The sequence below is a fragment of the Arvicanthis niloticus genome, chromosome 29 (assembly GCF_011762505.2).
Source record: "Arvicanthis niloticus isolate mArvNil1 chromosome 29, mArvNil1.pat.X, whole genome shotgun sequence".
Taxonomy (NCBI): domain Eukaryota; kingdom Metazoa; phylum Chordata; class Mammalia; order Rodentia; family Muridae; genus Arvicanthis; species Arvicanthis niloticus.
The window spans coordinates 15,998,880-16,012,293 of record NC_133437.1 but is presented as its reverse complement, the minus strand read 5'-3'; the positions used below and the strand labels follow the sequence as shown (position 1 = coordinate 16,012,293).

Sequence of the window (13,414 nt, the reverse complement as noted above, 5' to 3'; positions counted from 1 at the left end):
CAAATACTGTTTTTCATACTTGATGCCAGTTCACCTCGGCTTTGCATAACATGCTCGTGAAATAAAACAGCTGGTTCTTAATTAAAAACAAAGTGAAAATACCTAAGTTTTCAGTGCCAGGGACACTGGAAGTAGAATTAGACTCATAATCTAACCTGCCCTGCACACTGAAGTGGAAACTTAAGGGTTCTTTGGAAAGTCGGTTGGAGGGTGTTTTGTAAACACGTGAAGGAACGTTTCCTTAAAGTGGACTCAGATTTGAAAGGCTAAGGCAGACTCATTTAAGGAACATTTCACTGAAGCAGACACAGGAAGAGAGGATGTTCTGCTAAAGCAAACACAAGAAATGACACATGAAGGATTCTTAGCTAACTGCACACATGTATTGGTCCACCTTACACTGCATAGCTGAGCTGCATTTGTTGTTATGTCATAGAAACGCACCAAAAAACTTCTGGTGGTGTTCTGCAGTTTGTTGCCACTTACAAGGACTATGGCTGAGTGGGTGCATGTGCTGAGGCAAGACACATGCTAAGGCAAGGCACATGGAAGACACATGATATTTAGAGGGTCTAAATAGTACTCCACAGAGTGTCAGAGACAGAGCTTGGCTTGCTGGTACAGCTAGCTGTGCAATGTTTGTGGGTCTCCAGTCTTCACTTCCCTGAGAGAGGCACAGCTGAGAACTTCTCCTGGTGTCCCTCTGGGTCCCTGCTGCTGACTCAAGCCAAGACTGAGGTCTGGCTGTCTCTGCTAGGTCCTGTCACCGCTGCTGCCGACCCAACTCTCTAGAACTGAACTGCTGGTGTATCTGTGAGGTGTCTGCAAGTGTTTCAAGCTGCCACTGCCTGCTAACTTGTGAACTGAACTGCTGATTTCCAGACAACACAGATGGGATTGTTCCAAAGAACCTTTCTAAACAGGTTCACTTCCCCCACATCCTTTGTTTTCCACTACCTCTACTGGGTTACAAGAAAGGTTAAAGTGTTTAAGAACCATCACTAAAAATATAATTTGAAAAAATTAAAGTTACAGCACACCACTCACCACAGTCAGTCTCCATGCACTTCCCACCAATCAGAAACTGTTTCAGAGACTATGTGCTCTGAGAAGCTACTTATATGTATTGTATTGATACAGTCTTTTATCACAAGATGTCTGGAAGTAAATCTCTGTGTGATTTTAAACATTACATCATATTATTCCTTAAACGCAAAATGTACCCCACCCCACATATCACTGCTCCCGCCCTAACAACATATTTTACTACAGAGTGACTAGAAGCCATCTTTCCCACTTTAAATCACAGTTCTGTGCCAGAAGCATCTCGGAGTTTGGTCTATCTGAACCAGAAGCCTTTCTTTTACAGTTACTGAATGAAACAACACTTGAAGGCAGAAATGTTTCCACACTTAATGATACTGCTACTTTCAAACCAACAGTAGCCCACGTGAGCTTATCTGAGGAGAAAATGAAATCCTCTTACAAAGGGCAAAAAGTTTTGGGGGAAATGAACACCAGAAACAACCTAAGAAATATCAATAGCAAATGTAATGCAAATATTGATATCTATACTCCCAGAACAGCGTGAGGCCATTACAAAGAGCAGGTCGTATCTGCATGGAAAGTGGCATGCTCTACTAGTTTGGCAAGTTGAAGGGGGAACTATAAGTACAATAGGAAAATATTCTGTTTGAAAGCAAAAGTGTATGTGTGTGTGTGTGTACAGTTGAACATGTGTTTATTAAATAAATAACACTAAATTTACAACTATCTTCTGGAAAGGAGTAATGAAAGAGTTCTATTGTAAAGTTACATTCATCTATGCATTTGCTGTTTATCTACCATGCATTCATTCATTCATAATCAGTGGAGTTGACAAATGGCCAGAACATACCCATTTGGCTGACATTCTAGAAACATTTGTTCTAAATGGCAATGTTCTGTGCATGAGTGTTGCACTGTGAGCCTCAGGCCTGTTTCTATGTTTGGACAACATCTATGCCAACTAATTCTGTCTTTCTGGGCTTTCCTTCTTCCTGTTCTAGTCCCAATATATGTTTCCTTGTCTGATATATTTTCCTTCTTTTTCTAATTCAAATATATCCACCTCTCTTCATATCATATTCCTCTCTCTTTGTGCTATAACCTCTATTCAATTATAACTTCCATGTAATTCTTAAAACCTCTTCTTCTGCCATATTTTGTGTTTGGGGACCTTGTCTATGATTATGCCAGAGCTATCAAATAATCCAGCATTTTAGTCATTTCTACAGAAGCTAAGAACAAACATAGAATCATGGACAAAATACACATTAACTGATGTAAAGCATGGCTTGTGGTAGAGTACATTTTACATGCTTGTTATCTCATGCAACAATATTCCTATGAACCATCCCATAAACATAAGGCAAAGTTTGCTCAAGAGACAACTTATCGTACAAGACTAATCAAACATCCCATAAAAAATGGGATTGGCTTTGAAGGGTAAGAAAAGGGGGTGGGGTGAATGTGTAAAAATACAATCCATTTTCATTTGGGGAAATCATTTCATTTGTAAAAATCCAATCAATTTGGGGGAAATTAGAAAATAAATATTAGCAATAAAGAAAACATGTCAATCATGTCTCTTTATACCAGAGATTTTTAATCTGGGTCAATGTCTGGGTTACAAGATCAGTGAGTCTTGGACAGTTGACCAAAAAAAAAAAAAAAAAAAAAGACACTGTACTTCGCTAATGTGGGGGTCCATTTACTCTTCATCAGGCTCTTAAGGGTCTCCCATTTAAAAACACAGAATTATCTCTATCCCCAGAACTTTACAAAATAAATAACTATTGTCAAGTGTATAACATTTTATATATTTATGTATTACTTCTCATTTAAGCATTTTTTCAATTGCAAAACAGAAAACAATCTAAATGACCACATGTAGTAGGATTCATAAAATATAACAGATCATGAAACATTGCACAGAATCAAATATTCTAAAGCCATAAAAAGAATTATGAAATTTTTTAATCAATAAAACCCAAGTTTCTAAATCTAGAGAAACAAAAGAGAATCGAAGTAGTGAACAACAGAATAAAAATTTGTGTCTACAAACAAAACGTTCAATATGCATATATTTATCTAACTTTCCATCCTTACTTGCTTCTTACTAGATATACTGGTACTCACCAGGAATGGTGGCTCACATCTATAAACCTAGCACGCAGATGACTGAAACAAAAGAATTTCCAGGAGTTTGAGGCTGACCTCCACTACATGGCAACTACCAGGCCAGCCAGGAATGTTCACAAGATTCAGTCTCAAAAACTAAAACCAAGCCGGGCGGTGGTGGCGCACGCCTTTAATCCCAGCACTTGGGAGGCAGAGGCTGGCGGATTTCTGAGTTCGAGGCCAGCCTGGTCTACCGAGTGAGTTCCAGGACAGCCAAGGCTACACAGAGAAACCCTGTCTCGAAAAACCAAAAAAAACAAAAAACAAAAAAAACAAAAAACAAAAAAAAAAAAAAAAACAAAACAAAAAAAAAAAAAACTAAAACCAAAACAAGCCTACATGGATGGATGGATGGATGGATGGATGGATGGATGGATGGATGGATGGATGGGTGGATGGGTGGATGGGTGGGTGGATGTCCTCAAAGCAGAATGGTGTTCATTACTCAGGAGAGGGATTCTGGAAATGACTTTGCTTAGCCTCCTTGATGCTGCCTAGCTTCTGTTGAGCTCTGCCTTCAGGAGATGCTAGCAGGAGATCAAGAGCAGGCAGAGGCCTCTGGCTCCAAAAGTGAAGCAATTGGCAATTTTGAGTATCAGCAACATCTATGTACACATAAGAATAGGTGTGGGGGCTGTGGGAGTGGGGGTAGTGGTCATATGTATGAGGGTGTGTTAGAGGCAAGAGGTCAGGATGGAAATTTTCCTTGAAGTTGTCCTCCATGTATTTTTCGATAGGGGCTCCAGCTGAGCCCAGAGTTCGTTAATTGACTACACTTGCTGACCACCAAGTTCCAAGCACAGGATACAGGTGAGCTCCGCTGAATCGAGCTCTTGATGTGGTTCAAAACTAGAGTATCAGTTTAGATCTGGATGCATGTAACCAACAAACTACCACTGGTTCACCTCCACAGCCTTGCCAGCAATACCTTCTCTGAAGCTCTGGTCATGGTACCATGGCACCTTATTAACCAACGGAAGCCCCTTCAAGAACAACAACTCTGTAGTGCACCAATAGACCCAAAACTTTTTTTGTTTTCCTAAATTCTTTTGTACTTTTTGAATATGAGCCAATTTTTAAAATATTAACAACATAAAGGATTAAAAACCAGTCCCTGAGTATCAGATCTATCCAATTCATTTTCAAATAGAACTCCTGAGACTTCAAATTTAGATAGAATATGTTCCCACTCATTAGAAATTAGGTATTTGATATATAAGTATCTCCACATATTAAACTAAAATGAAAATAAATGCAAATGAAGTAAAAATATATTTAAAAGTTAAAACAAAAGATATTTAACAGAAGAAAAATCTAACTGTGCGTTCAGGTAAATAATCTAAAACCATGCTGTTCTATTCACGTGCAGCTCCCAAATTTAAATTAAGTTAGCTGAACATTTCTCAGTTGTCCCTACCACATTTCAAGTACTGCACAGTCACTGAAGCCTTACTGAATATTCTAACCACAAAGCCTTCCATAAGGAGTCTCATATAACAGCACTGCCTTGCTTTAGAAGGAAGAAGAAATAATTACACACACACACACACATATAAAATTTTGAGGAAAACGCCTCAAAGGTCCTGTGCTATTTTTGGTTTGGCTCTATTCTAAATGTCTTTTGGTGGCTATGAGCAGCAGGATATGTTGTAATCCTCCACAGGAACAAGAGAAGTCCGTGTCCCTCCACCCAGGTTCACAGATGGCAGGGAAGCCTGGAGAGAACTTACATTAGCTCTTAGAACTGCAGGTATTTTACTAGAAAGGGTCACAACAAAAAGTGAGATTATTATAGGTCATCCAAGTGATGGACCTGTGACACATCCATGTACACGTAAGATGTATATGTACTACTGTGCCCACAAAGTACATACACACACACACACACACACACACACACACACAGAGAGAGAGAGAGAGAGAGAGAGAGAGAGAGAGAGAGAGAGAGAGAGAGAGAGAGAGAAAACCCTAAACAACAAAGAATAGAAAAGTTCCTAGTCACAAATGTGAAAAGCCACACTTGGAGCTATCAAGTGTGTATTACCTTCTAGATGCTATTCTATAACTTACACTCGCCAATCCATTCTTTCCATAAGGAAGACGATCGGCTAAGATGTAGAGCATATTCAAACTCAAGACCTTTGGTTAAAGGCACTTAGAGGTTGAACTACATGGCTTTCAAATTAAAGCTCAAGAAACTGGCTACAATTTTATTTCCTTCTTTATATAGGCGAAAAAGAGAACAAAACTTCGAAGTCTACACTGTCCAATAACTGGGCATTGAAGAGACAACCCACTCACTAGATGCTGCAGTGCGACTATTTGAGCCAACTTGTTGGCCAACATGGCAAAAGAGGCTACCGAGAGTACAAGCTGTAAAAGGAAAGGGGAAATGGGTAACTCTACAACATTTTAATTCTTGCTGTTTGGTTTGGTTTGTTTCATTTTCAAAGCAGGGTTTCTCTCTGTAGCCCTCTGTATCCTAGAACTCACTCTGCAGACCAAGCTGACTTCAAACTTACTCACTTTCCTTTGCCTCCCAAGTACTGGGATTAAAGGCATATACACTACTCCTGGCTAACATTTTAGTTCTTAATTGTATTTGTTAAGAACATTCAGCCTCATTTCCAAGCATGAATATTATAAAAATTCCAAGAAGCAACAGGATTCTCTTTGTATACGGAAACATTGTAACAAGAGAAAGACAACTAAAAATGAGCGTGCGGCAGTAAAGCTGACCTAGAGTTAAAATTTCCTCAACATTCTGCTGCAACTGCACGTTACTGGTCACAAAGACGGAGCAGAACAGCGCTGGGTGCTGAGTTGTTACTCAAGAGCATTTATTCCTCTCCTACTAGGAGTAAGAGTCATTCCAACTATATTTAGGTTTGGGGCAGCGGTAACTAAATTTATGAAAAGTAACACTGAACCCATTAGTACAAACTGAGAACAGTTTGACCACTGCTATTAGTCCAGTGTTTTCTGTTGAATAGAAAAGGGGAAAACAAATTCCTCAGTTTGTGAATAGAAAAAAATGGAATTCCTGAGTTTGTGACTGAGTGGGTCTCTGTATCTATATCTTTGTGTGTGTGCCTTTTGTGCGCCCTTTTCCTTCTGTTTGTTTTGTACTACTCCAGTATCTTATATTTTATTTTATAAAAGGGGAAGAGTCAGGCTGACATAATCATGTTCTTCACTCTTCTGACCAACACCAAAGTCATCAAGAGCAGTCTGATTTCTGACAGCTCAGGTCAAGAGCACTTTTTAAAGGATTGTGCCCAGTGACCGGGCTGAGAAACAGCAAATGCCACCAGCAGTTCTGATCAGTCCTCCCCAGTGTGACAACCATCCCAGGGAAGTGGAAGAAACGTCCAGCAGAGTAATCCGACTCAGAACTTTTAACATCGTAGTCACTTAGAACCTCATCAATCCTGAAGGAGAACTTTGCTTTGAAAATATGACATTGAAGAAACTACGTCAGTCATTTCTTTATCAAAATACTCAACTCAAATAAGCCATTTTGCCTATCTTGGGTTTCTTATGTAACAGTTCTGAATGAGGTAATAATCTGGGACTAGAGTAGAGAGGAGTGATAGACTATGAACAGTCATACACAACTGAGCTGCTTAAAAAGTCACTCTACAATGAGCATGCTCTAACTGTGTGTGTGTTTCAAGTAAAATTAAGAGAGAAAGCAACTCTAAGAAGGGTACAGAGCTCTAAAATACTACATTTAGGGATCTCCCGCTCCCTCCTCTCCTCCTCCCCCTCCCCTTCCCCTTCCCCCTCCTCCTCCCCCTCCCCCTCACCCCCCATGTCTATAGTCAAGGGACATTAAAGTATAGTCCTAATGATGTTATTCTTTTAATTAAAATTCCATGGGCTCTTTCATCAAGAAGATAATGCAAAACTTGTCTCACTACAATATGTAATGGTCTTCCTGTGGGGGCCTGCAGGCTGCAGTAAAATCTTAAAGCTAACTGCCCTGAGAAACCCTTCCCAGTGAGCGGTGACATCTAAGGTACATAAGTGGAGAAGTGTTCAGGTAGGGGACTTTAACACTAAGCACTGCCCAGAAGACAGAGCCTGGTATGTGTAGTACATACAGCAATCACAGGCAATTAGATACTGCAGACACTTACAATGTAAGGGAATAAAAAGGGACTGAAATATAGCCAACTAAAATTATCAAGAACTCTAGCATGTACGCAACAAAGTAGTATCATAAACAAACTCCAATCTTCCATTTCTAAATTAAGAGCACTCAAAAAGAATATATTTTCTATTGTTTTTAAACAATTATAAATGTGTACACATAGTTTTTATATGTAAAGATTCTACAACTAAGGATGAACCCTCCTTTGATATGACCTGCTGCTCCCCTCCGCTCTGCTGCTACGCACTCATTGTACATCGTGCTGGGTGTCAGAACAATTACTCTCAAGGAAAGCATGTGCTCTGGCCAAATCTTCCACCCCAGCCCAACCTGGCCTACTTCCTTACCCAGCCTCCCTTCTGCTTTAATGGTGTGTGTGTGTGTGTGTGTGTGTGTGTGTGTGTGTGTGTGTGTACATGCACATGTGCATGCACACACTTTTATGTAATCTACCAAAGTCTAGGATCTGCGAATGAAAGAAAACGTATTTTCCTTTTTTCAGTTTGGTTTATTTTACTCAGTATGATGATCTCAAGTTGCATCTGTTTTCTCAGAAAATAACATCATTATATGATTCTTTATGACTAAATAAAATTTACTGTTTTATTTATCTATTTATGGACACTAAATAATTTGGCTACTACAAACAGTACTGTAATAAACATGAATGCACAAGTATATCTGTGGTGTACTGACTTCGAGTTCTATAGTGTTAGACCCAGGGGGATATGGTGGGTCATACGGTAGTTCTGCATTTAGTTCTAGGAGAACTTCCATATAGACTAGACTAAGTTGCATTACCATTAGTAATGTATAAGAATTCCCTTTACCCACATCCTCATGAGAATTTTAACTTTGTCTTAGCCACTCCAGGATGAGATGGCATTCCTGGATAGTTCTACCATGCATTTGTGCTTCATCTTCATCTTTTTAAAATAACCATCGCATTAGCTTGGTTATTGATTGAGGTGTTCTGAGTTCTTCTATGTTGTAGATGTTAATCCTCTTTCAGTTGTATGGCTAGCAAAGATCTCTCCCGTTTGTAGAAAGTCTTGTTACTTGAATGTTTACTATTCAGCCTTCCGTTTCATGTATTCATTTCATAATCCCATTTGACAATTCTTGAGTGCTATTTTGTGAGTTTTAGAGATTTATAGAAAATCTTTATGCCTATGACTTGAACTATTTTCCTGATACTTCCATGCAACAGCGCTTCAAGTCTCACATTAAAGTCTTCAACACATTTGCAACTGATTTTTGCAGACTAAGAGGAATTTAGTTTCATTTCCCTGTGTATGGATTTTGATTTACCAGCACAATTTTCTGAAAGGCTTCTTATTGCTCAGTTTTGCTACATGGCTATCAAACTAGAGTGGCTGTAGCTTTAGGGGTTTAATTCTCGGATGTTCTACTTCGTGGATCTACACATGCTGGTTTTGTTATCACAGACATAACTTGAAATTGTGTACTTTAATACCTCCAGCATTGTTCTTTCCTTCCTCAAGATTGTTCTGACAATCTGGGATTTTATATGCACTCATGTGAATTTTAGTATTCTTTCCTACCTCTGTGAAGAATTTTGTTATATTTTGATAAAAACTGCATTGTCTCTAAACATCATCCTTGGTAATATAGCCATTTTTTCACTATACTGATATTGACAACCCATGAACATGTGAGGTCTTCTAATCATCTGGTGTCTTCTTTGATTTCCTTATTTGGGATGTGTGGTGGCTGGCATTAGAATGGCCACCAGAGTCATATAATTGAATGCTGGGTCAGTATATAACATACGCATTTGTTTGAGACCAAAGGAGTCATACAAAGCAGTGCCAGCCATGGTTTTCCTGCACACAGTGTACTCCAATGTCCTTGGAAATAACAGACAATGTGAATTCTAGTTCCATTAACTCATTTACCTGTGTGACCCCAAGTTAATCATGTAACAATTAATAAAATAGCAATAATATTATATATATTGTGAATTTCTTACAATAATTTAAAATGATAAGTGTAATACACCTTGGCACATGATGTGCCCACTAAGTAACAGAATTCAACACCCTCATTATATTTATCATAATGTAAAGTAAAGACAAAAAATAGAATTCTATTGCAAGAACGTTTAGACTCAGAGCTGGAAAAGTGAAAGAGGAGCACTTGCCTGTAGTTCCAGCTCTCAGGAGGCTGAGGCAGGACTATGGCAAGTATGAGGTCAGCCTGTTTCCAACAACAAAACCAAACCACAACAGTGAAGGAAAAGAGAGAATAGCTGGAGCTTGAAATAAGATGATCAAAAATGTTTCCAAATAATCAATTCTATTCACATAAAACAAAAACAAACAAATCCGTATTATCAAAACTTGTAAACAATGCTTACATAAGATATTGTTAGAAATGTGTGCAGGAGGGAGGCTAAATGTGTGGGGGCACGTGTGGGTCCATGTTATATGAGTGCATGTGCACCTATGTGTAGGTGCCCTTACAAATGCTGTTTGTGTGGATCTCAGAGGACAGCTTATAGGGAGTCTGTTCTCTTCTTCTACAGAGCTGCCCGAGGAATCAAACTCAGATCATCAGACATTGCTGACAAGAACTTTTACCCAAAAGACATCTCACTGGCTCTCATCCACCATTTCTCCAGACAGGGCCTCTCTGTGGCCTGGAATTTGATAAGTAGGCTGGGCTGTGACCACCAGGGATCTACCTGCCTGTCCTTACCTCCCTCGGACTGGGAATAGAAATGTACACCACCACAGTCAGATTTTGGTGTATGTATGTTGTGGAGTTTAAACTGAGCCACCTCCTCAGACCTAGTGGAAGGTTATAAAGCAAATTTGCTTTCTTGTTTACTATCGCCATGTTGAGGTAACTTTCTAAGGGAATTAATGGTTAGAAAGTTTACTAGAATGTTTAAGTTGCACAGAAAAGGCAGTTAGTGATACTGAAAATGCTTAGCAAAAAATCTACAAAGACTGCATTATGCAAAAGGATACCTAAGCACTTGCTACACAGCAGCTTTACAAGCCATCCTTCCAGTCTACTTTTCATTCATTTATATAGCAAATGTAATGCAGAAAATACAGAAAACATACCTCTGATAAAAATGTCTGAGCCGATTTCTGAGCTCCTACATGGAGCAGATATTCATACACGTAGAGCGCTAACCTGGAAAACACAAAACATTCACTGAGAAGAGGACATTTTTGAGATGTGTTTTATACACATCATTCTACATCAAAGATATTTATACACTAATAGTGACAGAAAGTAAACCTTTGCCCACACCATTTCATGAGAGTACATCTATATTCAAAAAGAAATTTAATTATACTAGTGTATTCTCTTTTAGAAAAAATAAATGTATATTGTTCTCTTAAATCATCTCACTTATACATTCTATTTGTTCTATTTAACATAATCAATAGTTCACACCCCAGATTTAATAATTCCTAAATCCCATTTTAAGGTAAAATTTTTCTTTGATTAGTAAAATCAGTGAGTTAATTGATTAGATTTTATTATTTTTGACCTTTTGTTGGACAATATTGTTAACTTGTATTTAGTATCAATTTTAACATGTGTTTAGAAGCTTCTATATTCTTCTTGATCTTTAGATCTGATTATTAGACCAAATAATATTTTAGTTTACAAGGAATCCATACTCACAGCTAATCACAGCATTACCATACTTCAAACAGAAGAAACTAATCATTTGGGGACTTATAGCTTAACAGCTAATACAAAATTACATATAAATTTATTACTCAAATACAGAATGTTGACTGTGTCGTATACATTTATACTGCTCTCCTTATCTTGTGGATTCAGAATTTTTAAACTGGACCACGTGGCTCAATTTCAATTCAATTTCAATGGTAAAATACTACTTCCAAGCCCAATGAGTCTGCATCAGCATTTTAATGATATTGTGGACAGATTCCCAGATATCTCACAACAGGGCCGTTTCCACTACAGTCTATTGACCAATACTGAAGCAGGTTTCCCGTAAATCATGCAGGGTAACAATAACCACATAATGTACTGCTACACCACCTTTCCTGCCAAGGGAATTTTGATTATTAAAGATTGATGGCATCTGTAAAAGTGATAGTGTTCTTCACTCCCATGAAAACACACCAAGCATCTGTCACAGAAGAAAGAAGTCCTATGCAAATCAAGCTGTCCTGTCCCTTTAATTACTTCTGTATTTCAGAATCAACAGGTATTCTACTGGGAAGCACTGAGCACTGCTGAGTAATCATTCACAAAATTACCCACATAGATGTCTGAAAATGGCAGCTAGTACGCAATACAGTTGAGAAGCATGGGATCCCTCCAGTGTGACTGCGCTCTTAGGTCACTGCTTAGCTCGCTTCATACTTAGCATTCGTGATGGACATGGCAGCTTCTTTCAGAAGCTATATCTCACAAGGGAAGTGTGGCTCACCCTGAGCACACCACAGGGAATACAGGCAATGTCCCTTTTAAACAAGTATTCTTGCCAGTGACTGAACACCCATTGAATACACATATCCTACATACTCTGCCTCTCCATTGGCCACCCAATCATATGATTCATTGGCTATGATGGCAAATTTTACTTTGAAAAGACAGAAATGGACTATCTTTCTGGCTAGATGTAAAACCTCCAAACCATCTGCCTGTGACCAGATGCCTGACTGCTACATAAGAAGAAATGCCATGTGTTACAATCCCTTGTGGCTTGTAAGGCCCTGGTCTAAAGTCCACCAGTATTCACTAGCAAGAGATGGGACTTATGTCAAAGGCTGAAGGAAAAAGATGTTCTACCAAGTATGAGGAATTTGAAGGAGACAGGATGAAGCAGACCTACCTTGATTGGTTTCTGGAAAAGAGACACACATAGTAAGCACAGTGTACAACTGTTTCTCCAATCCTTTATACTGACCATGTCCAAAGTTAATTTGCCTTGTCCATCTGCTTTTATGGTTTGTGTGTTTTAAATTAATAATAATAATAATGATAATAAAGTTTCTTTGAGACTCAGTTTCATTATCTGTCAAATGAAAGAATACTTTCCTTCCATTAGTGACAGATTAATTACTGTTATAATTTTGGCTATGATCAAACTTGTATAACCAAGTCATGCATGAATACTAGTGCTTCCTGCTTTTGAAGAGCCCACACATAGGAGCAGCAAGATACAGATACTCTGTACACCCCAATTGTTCCCCACAACAATAGCACAGAAAACACTCAAATATCTGAAAGTTCTTGTCGTAGGGTTATCTGGCTGTGATGAAATGCCATGATCACAGCAAGATGGGGAGGAAAGGATTTATTTGGCCTACACTTCCACATCACTGTTTATCACTGAAAAAAGTCAGGACAGGAACTCAAACTGGGCAGGAACTGGAAACAAGAGCTGATGCAGAGAGGCCATGGAGGGTACTGCTTACTGGTTTGCTACTTATGGCTTGTTCAGCCTGCTTTCTTATAGAACTCAGAACACCAGTCAAGGGGTGACAGCACCCACAATGGGCTGGGCCCTCCCCCATCAGTCACTAATTAGGAAAATACCTGACAGCTGAGTCTTATGGGAGACTCAGGTGAGGGTCTCAGGTGAGGTTCCCTCCTGTCAGACAACTCTAGCTGTGTCAAACTTACATGAAACTAGCCAGCAGAGTTCTAGAAGAAGAGTCTGCAATAAAAGATACTGTCTGAAGACAAATATTTCAAGAAATAGAGAATAACATTTCTCCATCTGTCCAGGTAAGTCACAACACAAGTTCACCACACATAAAGAACGGCAAGAGCAATCTGGATCCAGTTTTTAATCAAACAGGATGATTGTAAGAATACTGAATTTACTAATATTTAAAAGTTACAACGTTTTGAACTAACAATTCCGCTTTCTTTTTATGGTCTTTCAGAAATTTTCATAATATACAAAATGAGTAATGACTTAAAAATAAATTAAATGTATAAAAAACAGTTTTGTAGTAAAATGTTACTGCCAACAGGTAGAGGCAAATTCTTTTTATTCTTGACACT

General features: G+C 38.6%; 1 protein-coding gene across 4 annotated transcripts in view; it reads right to left on the bottom strand.

The window, feature by feature from the left end:
* The window catches only part of Ssbp2 (single stranded DNA binding protein 2), a 253,087-nt gene that overhangs the window by 166,720 nt on the left and 72,953 nt on the right, over positions 1-13,414 (bottom strand). For all 4 annotated transcript variants that reach the window (XM_076927127.1, XM_076927129.1, XM_076927128.1 and 1 more), the window contains exon 2: positions 10,474-10,546. In XM_076927127.1, the coding sequence (XP_076783242.1) occupies positions 10,474-10,546 (73 nt within the window). The remainder of the gene's footprint in view (positions 1-10,473; positions 10,547-13,414) is intronic.